The 14,903-nt window shown below is 48.5% G+C and overlaps 1 protein-coding gene across 1 annotated transcript; it reads right to left on the reverse strand.

The window, feature by feature from the left end:
• Positions 1 to 4,183: 4,183 nt before the first annotated feature.
• Positions 4,184 to 14,901, reverse strand: rab1ba (zRAB1B, member RAS oncogene family a). Its single transcript, XM_070855124.1, has 6 exons — positions 14,487 to 14,901; positions 10,868 to 10,940; positions 10,653 to 10,748; positions 7,804 to 7,899; positions 7,424 to 7,555; positions 4,184 to 6,236 (listed from the first exon to the last, which is right to left on the reverse strand). Exons 1-6 carry the CDS (start codon positions 14,498 to 14,500, stop codon positions 6,042 to 6,044), a joined length of 606 nt encoding a protein of 201 aa, XP_070711225.1. The 5' UTR covers positions 14,501 to 14,901; the 3' UTR covers positions 4,184 to 6,041.
• Between the last annotated feature and the right edge of the window lie 2 nt (positions 14,902 to 14,903).

Below are 14,903 nucleotides of genomic sequence, written 5' to 3' on the forward strand. Positions count from 1 at the left end.
CAGGAGACATGTTGGAGGACAGTCACACATGTAGCGCGGGGGGGGGGGTTGAGTGTGCAGGAGGCAACATGACATGAGAAGTAAAGGTTTGTTTTGAGTCATGATAGACATGTCCTCAATGTGTCAGTCAGTGACCTCTCTGCTCACACACACTCAGTCACACATCACTCTAAATGATGTCACCATGTGTGCACCTGCTTTATTTGGAAGAACATTTCATACTGAAGTGAATTTACATTTACAAAGTTGATTTTAAATCAAAAATAATCATTAGTAGTAGTAGAAGTAGTGCTGTAGTAGAAATAGTAGTATTTTAAGTCCATGTTTACCAGCTTGCAGTCTTCTTCTTCCCTCCCTTTGTTGGCAGCGTATGGTGGTGTGTTACCGCCACCTGTTGGTCAGTGGGACACACAGGTCTGTGTGTTGTGTGTGTGCATGAGTGTCCTCCTGCATGAAACAAAGCGTGGACCGTCACACAGAAGCAGCTGTGGACGGCCCAACGCCCCACTGGGAACCAGGACTGTGTTTCCTCACCAGGAAGCCGTGACCTCACAGCAGATGAGCTGATTAGTCCAATCCACTTCCTCTAAGGAGCTGCACTCAGAACAGAACGCTGGTGTGTCCCAGTGTAAAAGGCCACACCCAGGGGCTTCAGATCAGAGCCTGCCTGACTCTGTGGTAGTGATGTGACTGCGCCCCCCTGATCTGAGCCGAATACTTGGTGGTTTCGATGATCTAACTGCTACAGCTGATGGCCACAATGACAAGAGGCAGTAAAAAAGGTTGTCTCAGCTCAGTGTTGAACACTGTAGCAGCAAGGCTGTCCTCCATGTTTCATCAGCTGCAGCTTTACATGTTGCTGGATGAGAGTTACAGCCCCTCCCAGGACAAGCCCCCCCTCCGCTCTAACCCGCACTCCTGTGTGCAGCGCCCCCATTGTGTTAAAAATAACTCAAGGTCACCAAGCAACCCCATGCCTCTCCACCCGTGGGGTGGGGGATGGGGGGTAACAGGCAGCCCAGGCCTACACTGTTTGTCATGCTGCTGGGGAGGGACTGGCTTTCTACCTATGACTGCGTTTCCATTCCAGCAGGAGAAACCTTCAGTGCCTCACACATGAATAATACATCAGTGTCATCGCTCACCAGCTGAGAGATATTCACGTTATGTAGGACTGACCTCTAAGTCTGTGGCTCCGTCCGTGCAGCAGCAGCATCTCGTGCTCTGTGCCACAGTGTCTCTTTTCATGCTGCCACTAGGAGCCGCCAGAACTGTCAAATCCTGTTCAGGCTCCAAACCACTTTCAAAAACATGGAATCAGCGATCCACTTCGCAGACTCTTGGGTTCCCTCCGCACAGAAAGTCACGTGTTCTATCAAAGAAGGTTGTTCTAAAAGCCGTCTTCAAATCCTCAAAGGTGCACTGAGCATGTCACTGAGCACCTCAGCCGCTCCCTTTAACATGACTTCTCATGGCTGTGTCAACATCTCATTGGCCCCCTGTGCAAACCTGTTGCTGCCTTTTGATTGACAGTCGTCTCACTTCAAACTGCTGACCGGGTTCTTTTTTCCTGAATATTTTTTTCAAATGTCATTTTTCATTTTCAATTCAATCAGTCCCACAAACTGAATTCTGTTGGCCCCCACTGCAGTGGGCTGGGAGCAGACAAATGAAGAACTAAAGTGGATGAAACAGGAACAGGTTGAGCTCTACACACCAGGCAGGTGGAAGGAATGTGCTGCGTGTTCTTGGTTTTCTGTCACCGAGGCTCAGAAACAACACAGCTGAGGCAGTTCCATCAAAGTGACATAGTGGTGTAGACGATGATCACAGCGCTCTCATGAGTGTCACTGAGCTGCTGCAGGGACAAAGGTGGACTGAAGAAGCTGTGAAGGGAGACACCTGTCTGAGCCTGCAGCTCACTTCAGTCACCAACAACAACAATGATGCTGGAATTCTTGTTAATTGTGAAACTTTATTTTCATTTTTTGATTAGAAGCTTTATTCTCTTCGACCTGACCAACAGCGAGGGCACTGATGTCACACATAAAGTTCGGGCAGAGGCAGCGGAGGAAGAGAATGAACAGAATTGATCAGAGCTCTGACTTTGTTCTCAGAGTAAAGTCTAATGTGACTCGGCCTGTCACAGTGGTGTACTGTCCCCTGGGGCCCTGGGGGGAGTCATGCTGGAGAAAAGTGCCCTGATGATGTCATAGTGATGTCATCAGGGTCATGAGATTATTGGATTACTGGAGGAGTGCAGGTGGCCAGATCAGGACTCACATTTCTACTTTATAGATCAAATTATCCTGATATTCATTACGATTTGATCAAACTCCTATAGTTAGTTCTCCTAATGTCACTTTTCCAGGTTCCACTTTCCATGATTCTCATTTCTTGGTCAGTGCTAGTTTGACTTCTGATGTGGAACTCACTGACCATGAAAATACAGCCCATGGATGGACAGGCAGTCAGATTCATTTCTGCACAGTAAGTCCAAGAACCCATCTCTGGGCAGAAACGATGCCAGACCAGCTGTTGTGTTGACGTTGATCTTTTTCATCATTTTATTATATATATATATTTATAATATGTACAGAAAAACATGATCAAACTCAGCAGGGAGACGGCACCAAAGTGAACAAGCCAAACAGAAAAAAGACAGAATGTGACTGACAGGCGAGTTGCTGCCGGTGCTTTTTATTAACAAACAGCTAGTGAGCACCTCGATGAAGCCACTGAACAGCCATGAGCACGTGTGCAGTGACAGAGAGACCCCCCCCCCTTCACCACAGGCATACAAAACGTCAACTAAAAGAACAAACGTCAAGTGTTGTTTCATCAGAATCACATTCATAAGAAAAGGCCTCACCATGCATCTGTTTACCCCACCCTCATCAGAGCCCACTCCCCCAGAGTCCCCTCATACTTCTGTGGACGAGACAACACAGCAGTCAATGAACACGTAAAAATCAGTAGAACATAAAGACATTTGTTGAAAGAAAGATTTAAAAAAAAGGAAATCAGTCATCAAACCGTAAAACATCAGGGTTTTATATATATGTGTGTGTGTGTGTGTGTGTGTGTGTGTGTGTGTGTGTTTCAAATGATTGCTTGTTCTGTATCATAGTGACACTGGCCTGATGCTGGGATGCCAACATGTGTCCAGGAGGCTCAGGAATGTTACACACCACCCTCTACACGCACACACACACACACACACACAGCCCCCACCCCTCCCCCGAGCACTCAGGGAGGATCTTAAGAAGTTTATCAAGCTGCAGTGACATGGTTGGAGGGGGGGAGAGTTGGGAGTTCATATCCGGTCAGCAAACCAGGACCAGTCAGTCCCTGAACCTCCACACGCCCCCAAACACAACACGAGGGATCCAGCAGACGAGGGGAGGAGCAGCATGACCGCAGCACGGACCATCAGCAGACCAGAACACCGATGAGGCTCACGGGGCGTTTACTGCAGTTGAGCAGCGCCTTTATAATGGCGGGGGTGGGGTGGGGGGAGAGACCAGCCCTGTTCTGACACAGCAGTGAGAAGCCACTGAGCGCTCCAGGACGGCTTCTGGTTCCACTGGTACTGTGGCCCTGATGAACATCTGAGCCACACTCCCCATCACATCCCTTCACACCCACGCCTCAGACACAAGGTGGAGTGACACCCCCGTTTGTTCCTCCTCAGTGAGCAGTGCTGGCCATGAGATTCAGGACGGGTTGATGTGATCCTGGATCAGGCACTTTCCAATTACAGGTCACCTTTGCCACTTTGACAAAAAGCCTCACTGACCATCCTTTCAGCCACACCTATATGGTGTGTGGTGGGGGGGCGTAACCCCCACCTCTGTTCTAGGGTGTTCTTTGGTGCCTGATGCCAAAAAGACTAAATGAAGGAGTGGAAAGCTCCAGGAAAGGCCAGTAGGCAGACCTGGGGAGAAAAGTCCCCCCCCAATGTCATCATCTGGCATCCTGTCAGCACAAGTATGAAAGGCTGAAAGGACACCCAGCCCCACACATCACTTTTACATTTCCCCCTGTGGCACTGATTTATTCCAGAGAAATAAGCCACCGTTAAAGCGAAGCCCAGGGAAGCACTCGCTGTGTCCACAGCCAGCTGGTGAGCTTTCACCTCCTAACTGGAGGTCCATTTAGCAGCCAGAGCTTTCTGGCTGCTAAATGGACCTCCAGTTAGGATCATCAGGAATGTCAGGAATCAGACCTCGGGCTCAAACATGAGTAAAACCTTGAAGCAGTGAGACAGAAGAGCAGCAGCTGTCCACACTTCTGCCCTCACAGTGTGTGGGACAGCATCGTGTAGGACGTCAGTCAGCTGGAGCGCACTGAGCCCTTACACAAGTGACACCCCCACACCATGTCTCCAGCTCAGCTTCATCAGCCAGAGAGCAACAATGAAACACATCCTAAACCTACATAGTGTACACGTTCTCTCTCACAGTTATCAATGAGAACATAAAAGCCAATAAAAGCACAATAATAAAACAATCAGTCGATCGATACAGGATATTACCAATGAGGAAGTCAAAGTGAGCGTCACCCCCCCCCGCCGCCTGTACTATTCCTTTTATTCCTTTCAAGACTAAAAAGAAAATCGAACGGCACAGATCCCAGCTCTGCCGTCTCCATGTGGAGCCTGGACTTTGGACACCACTTCCTTCAGACTGTGTCTGCATGTGGAGGTGTGCCTGGACAAACCAGTACCTCCAACAGCAGGACTGGTGCCAGTGTGACTCTGGAGGGAAGAATGCAGGCTGTCGTGTTGGTTTCATCAACTGTTAAAGAGCCACGCCGCATGAGCTCGCCACTTTCTGGTATGCTTCAAGTGAAATGCTTGTTGGATCATCAGCATCATGATTAAGGCCCGGAACTGTTGGAATCCAACAATCATTATGCAGGAGGAGCCGTGAGAGCAGGCTCTGGTTTCATGCTCCCCCCGGCTACTCCCACCACCCCAGCATGTTTGAAGCATCCCGACACCTGAAAGGTTTGATCACACGCGATGCAACGGGAACTTAAGAGCTGCTGCAATTGCACACAGAGGCACCGTAAACACTCACTGGCAGCAGCACAAGCTGAGGTGAGGCCTTTCTATTTGACCAAAATGTTGCAGCCTCTGCCGGGCCTTTATCAATCTACAAACACACAGAGACAGCAGCAGAGTAACCACGGCACGGAGCCCTGGGGAACGGGAAACCTCCGTTGGCCGTCTGTCTGGATGAGTGGAAGCTGAGCAGAAGACAGATGGAGGGGGGTGGGGCTCACTGAAGGGGCTCTCCCTGGATCTTCATCACTACATGTCCACGAGGAGTCACTGATAGCAGGCTGTCGCTACACTTCCTGCTGTGTACACAGCACAGCCCACTGCACCTGTGTGTGTGTGTGTGTGTGTGTGTGTGTGTGTGTGTGTGTGTGTGTGTGTGTGTGTGTGTGTGTGTAGGCAAATAATTACAAGGATTAAAGTTTGAGAGGGTGGGGTGACATAAGTTGAGCTCAGCAATGACAGAGGGAGCCTGAGAAGAAAAGTGTTTAGCCAGAAGACTTAAATCTCTGTAACCCTGCCACCCCTCTACAGTGTGTGTGTGTGTGTGTGTGTGTGTGTGTGTGTGAGAGAGATAAGGTCACTGGTATCTAAACCTGATCTTCCACTGCTCCACTCTAAATGAATAGTGATCTTGCTGTGTGTGTTTCCTGTGAGCCTGTGTCGGTGCTGTGCCCCCTCCCCCCACACACACACATACATACATACATACACACACACACACACACACACATACACACACTCACTCACTCACTCTGGTGTTTGGTGAATGAACCCCTGTAAAGGCTCGGTGCGTTTTCTCATTGTAGTGCTCTTCCAGGTCACTCTTCTCTTTGGCCAACCATTCAGGCTGACAGAGGGGGTGTCGAGGAGCTGGGTGTTACAGGTGTTATGGATGAATGGTGGGGGGAACACAGGAGGGGAAGATGGTAGAGACGGTGGAGGTGATGGTTGAGGTGGTGGGGGACGAGGGTCCTTAACAGCAGCCCCCTCCAGACTGCCTGACGGGGGTGCTCTCGATTTTTAAGTTGGGCTTGTCGCCGCCCGCTGTGGCCCCGGGGCCCATGCGCTTCTTGATCTCTGCAGCCATGGTCATGAAGGCCTGCTCTACGTTGGTGGCATTCTTGGCACTCGTCTCCAGGAAGGGAATGGCCAGAGAGTCAGCAAACTCCTGCCAGACGAGAGGAAGGTCAGAGGGACAGTGGGGCAGCAAGTCACACACCTACATGGACACTACTGGGATCACCATGCATGAAACACAGCTGACAGCTTTGGCAGCCATAACTTTCCTGTTTCATCTTATTGTAAAGTGAATGTCTGTTGGGAGGACAAAAACATACGAGTGAGGATGTCACCTTATTGCAACAGGAAGTGTTTTTTCTGCCACATACCAACTCAAGTGTAGAAAAAATCATTCCACACATTGCGAAGAGTACACAGCTTCCTTTGCTTTGGATAGATGAGAGTCTACATTTTCTTATCTACAAATCTATGAGGTATTGTGTGCAAGTCAGTCTGACAGGTGGAGCTGAGCGCCGACAGACTAACACACATATAGTAGACTGTGGTCTTTTCATGTGGTTTGTTGAGACTGTGGCACGTGTGGAATGCCAGCAGTCTTTAAGGCTCCAGTCTATCTCTAATGGTCTTCTTCAGCTGCTAAAGCCTCCTAAAGGTCTGAGAGGTGTGCTGCTCAGAGAGACTAGCTCATCCCTTACATACAGCGGTAGCAGTATTCAGTTGTCACACGGTGTTCCAGTCTCTCTTACCACTCCTGCAGTACGTTCGTCCACTCAGTCGTAGCTGCAGTTAGTTAACCATCATTTAACAGCCACTTTAATCCCGTTCTACTCTAATGGTGCAGTAATAATTTACCAATATGTCTTCCATGTTTACTTGTTGTCTTAAGTTGAGTACATCCATTCCTACAGAACTAACTCCATCAGTAAAACAGCACGCTCACAGCTGTGCTGCTCTGACTTTCTTTAAAACAGAACTACTGTTTACAGTCAGTACTTAGCTCCGTTATTATTATGGTTTTGAGATTGCTGTAACGCTGCTGTTGAGAGTTAACCACTTCCTGCACAGATTTAGAAGCTACACCCATGAGGTGGTGAAAGAAAGGCAGGGTGTTCTGAGTTTAAGGTGTCTGCTGTACTGACAGAATTAGTGCTGTGGAAAACCATGTGAACCATTATATTAGACTGTCGTCCTGTAGTGACTGCTTCATATTTGGTCATACTGACCACTGTGTGTGTGTGTGTGTGTGTGTGTGTGTGTGTGTGTGTGTGTGTGTGTGTGTGTGTGTGTGTGTGTGTGTGTGTGTGTGTCCCCTTCAGGTGCAGACAGCTGCTCTACCTTGGCTGTTGTGTAGTCCACTACTTTCTTAGTGGTCAGGTCACACTTATTGCCCACCAGAAGCTTGTTCACATTTTCACTGGCGTAGCGGTCGATTTCCTGAAGCCACTGCTTGACGTTGTTGTAGGACTCCTGCACGAGGACAACAAGGACATCAGCAAAGCAAACACTGGAGATGTCACAGGTTCTCCAACACCCTTGTGATTGGCTACTGGGATTCAAAGACAAACTGAAATACACTTCGATTAAATATTAGAGTACTACTACCATCTGCACATCTAAAGGAACCCTATGCTAAAGCACTGAGTTAACAAACCAATGCTATCAAAGTGGTGGAGTGCCTTCCTACTACAAGGAACCCGTCCACACTGCTGACGTACCTGATCTGTCACATCATATACAACTATGATGCCGTGGGCTCCTCGGTAGTAGCTGGAGGTGATGGTACGAAACCTCTCCTGACCTGCAGTGTCCCACTGACAGACACAAAGACAGAACATGAGAGCGACACAGTAAAGATTAGAGATCATTCTACCTCATAGAGTCTGAATAAATGAATGAACGGCTCACGGAGCAGTGGGGGACAAAGCCCTGACAAATGGAGCAGTAAGTAGAAGGGAGGATGCACAATGTACATATCAAGTGTATTGGAGCACCAGCTCATTATGGAGGTGGGTGAGGTTGTTATGGCAACTTGTGCTTGAGTGAAACCAGGACAGGAGCAGGTTTACGAGGGCAGAGCCTGAGTAATTTAGTCTCCACTACTCAACATCAATGCAGTTTAAAAGATACTCGTCCTTAATTCATGACAGGAGCATTAGTTCGCACTCATGTTTCTCTGGCCACTAAAGGGGAGGGACAAGCCTTCTTTTGCATTATTTCACATTAGAAGTTGGCTTTTGTTGGCTCATTTCAACCCACTTGACATTTTTAAAAAGATTGTTTCAAAATTATACACATGATATTATTGGATTATGTGGTGCAGTAATGTGTTCATTACTGTAATGCTGCAGCTGGTACAGGTTAGGTTATCTATACATACATATTACTTTACACACTGCTGGGGATCTAGGGCCTCACTGATGATGTAATAATAGGCATTTATGAATTACATTTTGTGTTGTTGATCTGATTCAGTAAAGTAACCAGAGCTGTCAGAGGCAAATATTGTGCTTTTCATTCCACTGCACTTATCTGAGATGCAGTGGAGTAGAATATAAGGCAGCAGAAAACATGTACTTGAGTACAGAGTAAATGACATGAGGTTTCCATCATGGTAAACTCAGGTATCCTGATAGGGACAGCTACTCATCAGCATGCAGGGTCACTGAGTAATACCAGGATGTACCAAAGACAGGGTACACTGAGGAACTTCAGGTTTTTCTTTGACATGGTTGGTTATGAGGCTGCAGGCGGACGCCAGACTAACAGCATCTGCAGCTGTATTTGTGTGCCTGTGACGGACACACTGGACTCTTTTGTGGGGTTTTTCCGATGATCTGACCCGAGTATTCCTCTGCTCAGCCTGCTTTGAAGTCATGTTCACATCATCTGACAGCACAAACCCAACCTGATTAACTAAATTTAGTTTGCTGAAACCAAATCGTGCTTAATGAAGCGGTCTTCAGTGCCCAGTGAGACATTTCTGCGCCTTCATTTAATAACCCTGTGCAGTCCGCTGCTATTGTATGGACTACAGGAAGACTCCACTAAATCAAAATTAAACACACAAATAAAGATTCTCTTTAAGGTCCTTCTCCACTGCAGAATGGAATCAAACACGTAAGTTCTGCTTAGGAGGAGACATCAAATCCAAGAGCCAGACACTTTCAGGGGCCGGAGCCAAACCGGTTTCAAAGCCCAGCACTCTTCCTAGGGACTTGGTAACGAGCAGGACAACTATGACTTTTTCTTCCTTTCCAGGCCCCACATACAACTGATAAGTGAGAAATAGTATAGATAGATATTAATGGAGCATTTCTAGCCTCTACAGCACTGGTTTAGTGGCTCAGGAAACTTGCAGACCCTCTACACATGCTGTAAATAATGTCATGTGATGTGACTCAGCCAATCAGCCCTGTCAATCCACAAACATGGCAATTCCAGTCACTGAGTGAGATCCACACAAGGAGAGGAGTGAGTGAGAGAAAAGTCATTTCACACGGTGTGCTCTAAAAAGACACATGGACAGAGAAAACGGCTTTAATGAGGAAAGGACAGACACGTGTTTATTCTTCCTCCAGGTATGTTCCCACACCGTGGCCATTGTTAAAAGTGTCACTGTGAAACAAAGCACTAATATTTTGAACAGACACCCTCTCAAACCCGAGCTGACGGACAGAAAAACAACATCTTAAGAGCCCAACATGACCAATCCACCAAAATCCAGTAGTTTACTTTGCAAAGCACCCCTTATGTTATTTGAATTGAGAAAAGAATTTTATTCATTATTGGAGGTTAGGTTGTGTTGTAGCTGTTTCATTCTGGAGGATGGAGTCTGTGCTGCTGCTGCTGGACTGGACTGTGTTATACTGACAGCTGCTTCTATTATTCTGTCCAGCCCATTTATATTAATGAGGGTTGACTAATAAGAGAAACACTTATCTACATCATCCCAGACGACCACACAGGTGAACGGGCACGTCTAGACACACGCCTGTTGGATTAGACCTCAGTAGGTGTTCCTAATAAACTGGACACTGAGCGTACATGACCCTGAATCATTACGCAGATTAAATTATTGTGATTTTACAGACCTTTGCTTGGGGAGATGCTCTTTAACTGGACCTCTCTGAATTTTAACACCCCTGCCTACCACGGTGCTCATAAAGACGACACCACAGTGTGGTGGGTGGGTGCTCACTTTATTACAGATATCTGAAATGGCCCCCGTTTGGAAATACATAGAACCTCAAACCAAAATCTTGCATGGTTCTTGAAGGTTCAGGTGATGGGAAGCTGCAGACTGGCAGTGAGTCCGTTTACCTCCAGGAATGTTCCGGTGTGTTTCCACTGTTCACCTACTGTGTACATATGAGCCACAACTATGACTGCCCAACAAACTGGATGCCTTTCAGGAGGCACAGCCTGTTCCCTTACCGAAAGCAGGATCCAGTTACAGCATGGACAGTGTGTCTCACACACACACACACAAAACTAAGCCCTAGCTCAGGTGAGGATACAGAGGGTGAGGGTGTGTGTGTGTGTGTGTGTGTGTGTGTGCACTCACGATCTGCAGCTTTATGGTCTTGCCATCCAGCTCGATGGTGCGGATCTTAAAGTCCACTCCGATGGTGCTGATGTAGCTCTCTGTGTAGGTGTCGTCCTGCAGAGGGGAGAAGAGAAGGACGGACTCAGGCCGACAGCAGAATGTGGTCAGACCAAAGGTTGGACACCATTCAGAGACACACTTCTGATTTGAGAAGGTCACACTGGACCACTTACAGCAAAACGCAGCAGAAGACAGGACTTCCCTACTCCAGAGTCTCCGATGAGCAGGAGTTTGAATAGATAGTCACTGAAAGAAAAACAGTTCAGGTCAGAGCAGGGACCACATCTCTAACCTCACTGCAGGTACAAGCTGAAACCAGCGGTGCTTTACAAAACAGCTAGCTCAAGTCAAGCAATCTCATTGGTTCGGAGCTGTGATGTGGTTATCATATACCACGCTTAAGACGTCTAATTCCTTAAGGCAATTCAGCAGCACCCCATGTTTGAGGGCAAAGAAAAAGACGGCTGTGTATGTGTTAGCGCCTCAGGCAGCAGGTTGACCAGCTGATGACCAGCAGACTACAATCTCTGTGTTTTTGTGTACATGTCGATTCTCTCAGGTGGCTGAACGTCACATTAGCATTCACACACTTTCTGTTTAGTGGACCCTGACACTGTACGCTGATGTTAACAGTATCTGTGCTAGCACAGTATCCAAGCTGTCCCTAGCTGGCAGTTTACGAGTGGCTGTTGTCAAATTATGTCCGTCAGAACATGTCGAAGGGAGTCTAATGTCATGTAACATGTCAGTAATGCTCCATCTAAGCAGTCTGGGCCCTGCTGATACCTCCCACAGTACACAGGACAGGCTGAAACACAGCTGGAGGTCCATGTCGCGTCTTCACTCTGCTTCTGCCCCTCAACACATTCAGATGACGCCGCTAAACCACAGACGGACCGCCTTCAGCTGGACAGTGTCGGCACACAGGGTGACACTGATTATTGTCCACGTTCTCTCACACCAATGGGGCTGAGCTGACAACAGCTAGTGCCCTGACTACACTGTCCGTGTAAAACCTGCACGGTACAATTTCTGTTCTGCTCGTGGAAGGCATTTACTGTCACCATAGATTCCACCATCCCACGACAGCACCGATATATTTTTGTATTGGGACATTACATGGTTCAATATGATGTTCCACCCTAGAGTTATTGGTGATGCACGTTGTTTTTCCATGAGCTTCTCAACTCAAGTGTTCAAAGTCCTGGTTCAAGCATATTCTGTTTCTGAGCTTCAATGAGGCCGCTGGAACAGCACGATGTGGATGAAAGTATGGCTGGGAGAATGTGACTCCTGAGACTGATGTCAAGTGACCATTTCAGCACACGGAGGCCCGACTGTGTTGGAGGACCGGAGTCCCTTGGTCCACACTGTGTTACACAGTAAAGCTCCATCCTCTGGCTGCAGAGAGCGCTTTCAGTCATGACACCCCTCTGTGGACTAACATGAGCTGGTGGCAGCTGATATAGTCTGCTGTCTGTCAGTGACCTGTCATTGTCATCAAGTGCACGTGAAATCCTCAGACTGTGGGCTGCTGTGAAGGACAGCAGTGCTGCAACACCAGCAGACAACAGTCGCTCTTAATAGCTTGTTCTGGAGCTTTCACCCATGTCCCAAGTCCTCATCACTGCATGGAGTTAGCTCAGTTGTTGATGTTTAAAGCTCCAGAAAAGCTAGTTAGGGGACCCGGAGTGGAGATAGGAATAAAGCTCCATGCATCCTTTGTGTCTACTTAAATCACCATATGGCTCAGAGGTATTCCAGCACTGGCTATGGTTTGAAAGTACCTTAGAAATTCATAAACAACATTCTTTAAACTCTCCTTTCAGGAATACAAATGTCCTTTTCTCTTGAGGTTTGACTCTCACTGCTGCTCCTCGCTCATCTCCCAATAACACCGCCCCCACCCTACACCCCCCCAGTCACTGAGAGGAAAACAACATCACATGAATTTGACACACGGCACAGACAGCTGTAGAGAATTGCCCAATGCCACTGCTATTCTTGAGTCATAGGAAACTGAGAGCCGTCGTGTATCACAAACTGACACTGGACCAACTGACAGTAAGTCCCAAACCATGGATGAGGCAGCACCACTGCCATCAGCCCAGCCAGCAGGAGTCACTCAACAAGTAATCCAAAGACCAAAGACTTAACTGTTCCGGTTTATAATGAGCAATGCAGCATGGTTTGGTATCCTACAGTTCAGCCAATAGTATCCAAACATGCCTGTCCCACTCTCTAATGAGGAAGTGTTTGAGGCTTTAGACGCTGTGACTTCACCACCTTTTAAATGGTTAATACATCATTTTCAAATGCTTTATAAGATCAGTTAAGCCGTACATAAGAACAGCTACAGCACTCCCAAATTCCTCTGACTTGTTAAGTCAGCAGTTACAGATGTTAATAAGCTGGTCCGAAGCGGACCGTGGTCCAGATGCTCTGATGTGTGGCCAGGTCCTCACTCACTGCAAAGCATGGTGGGGGAGTCCTGATAGGGGCTTAGCGCGGCTCTATAGATCTGTAGTGAACGATCTGTTGACCTCTAATAAACCCATCAGTCAGTAGTTACAATGGCGGCCTTAGTAGAGAGCGGCACCAGATGTTTGAGGATGGATAGTCAGGCCCCATCACTATACAGTGAATGGCGGTGGGCAATGGAGCCTTTTCACAGCAGACGCAGACAGTCACAGTGTGACCTGTCACAGCAGGAAAGCTCAAGTGGAAATAACAGCATTAAGGAGGAGTTCATTCAGTGTCCCTGTGAGACCCTACAGTGAGTGAGCACACAGCACCAGAGGCCTGGGGCTGGCTCACCTGAATGGAATGCAGCCAATTCCACCTGTGCTTTACCTGCTGAGAAGGGTCCACATTAGGGCGCATCTAACCAGAGACAGGATGTCAGAGTGTGTGTAAACACACAGCAGCTGTCTGCCGAAGGTGTGGAGGTGATAGCTAAGCTCGTCCGACAGGGCTCCGTCAGGATCCAGCCGTCGGTTCGGGGACGGCTCTGCACCGACAGAGGGACCCGGTGACAAGCCGCGGGAGTCCTCTCAATTCAGGGCAGCAGGTGAGCTGCCAAACATCTGCTGCCTACCGTATCATCTAACGCTCCGCAACGGAGAGAGACCAACGTCGGCATTTAATCTGCGACAGCACCGAGAGGCCGAGTCCGACAGCCTTCAGGACCAGGAGCCCCGACAGCCATGTTTCTAGTCGCCTCCGAACACTTACACAGGTCACCAGCACTCACATGCTTTAATATGGAACTGGTTAGTCCACTCAGCCCGTAAGCCTGCTGGTGAAAGCGAGGCCATTTCTGAAAGCTCACATTTCACAAAACTAAAGCCCGACATGTTGCGGTTACAGGTCGTCTGGACTGAACCGCGAGCAGCGAGCACCTGTGGCCACAGACGGGACATCCTGAACGTCTGTGTCCGTATGTGAGGTGACCGGGCCCGGCCGTATGTCGAACCTGGCGTCGGTTACTCCACTATACTAACGTTAGCTGACTGCTGTCGTGTCTCTACGCTCAGCTCCAGTGTCACACATACACACCGGACTGCTCCTTTATTTGTCCCAGAGCCGGCACGGAGAGGCACGAGCAGGCCGTCAGCTGACGCTTCGTTCGCGAGACAGTCCGCGCCCCGTTCGCGGCGGCCGGCTAGCGCTAGCTGGCTACACTTAGCGGCATAAGAGTTAGCTGGGCATCGTTGACAGAGGGTCACAGCACATAACACATTAACATGGCCTCTAGCCGAGCACAGCGCGTTATGGGACGGCTACACTCACTATTCGGGATTCATGGTTTCACTCTGGATGTGTTTTTCTGTCGGCCACTCCGCTCTTCCTTCCTACTCCGGCAAAACGATGACTTGTAGGTCCGGGTATCTGAGGCACTTAGATGGCTGCTCTGCCGTCTCCGTCACTGCCCCCGCTCGTCCCACTGTATGCGACCTTTCTAGTTTCACACACACTCGGTTCCAGCGGACATAGCCCTGTTTCCTCCGCTTAGCTTGGTGGGTTTCACTCCTTTTCTCTGCCCGTTTCTGCCTAAAGACTCAAGATGGCTGCGCAGGTGCGGCAGTGACGTCAGGTTGACGTGTCGCTTCTCTGGTATCAGACAAATCTAGAATGGGAGCGGTGCTGGGACTTGTAGTTCCTACTAAAATGAGTCAAAAACACAGCCACATCAGGAGCTATTGTCAT

This window comes from Pempheris klunzingeri, chromosome 23 (assembly GCF_042242105.1).
Source record: "Pempheris klunzingeri isolate RE-2024b chromosome 23, fPemKlu1.hap1, whole genome shotgun sequence".
NCBI lineage: Eukaryota > Metazoa > Chordata > Actinopteri > Acropomatiformes > Pempheridae > Pempheris > Pempheris klunzingeri.

Coding starts and splice junctions, on each gene's coding strand:
- rab1ba (XM_070855124.1), bottom strand. Junction 10,749..10,867: donor GTCTTCTGCTGCGTTTTGCT/GTAAGTGGTCCA, acceptor TCCCCTCTGCAG/GACGACACCTACACAGAGAG. Junction 7,556..7,803: donor TATATGATGTGACAGATCAG/GTACGTCAGCAG, acceptor GTCCTCGTGCAG/GAGTCCTACAACAACGTCAA.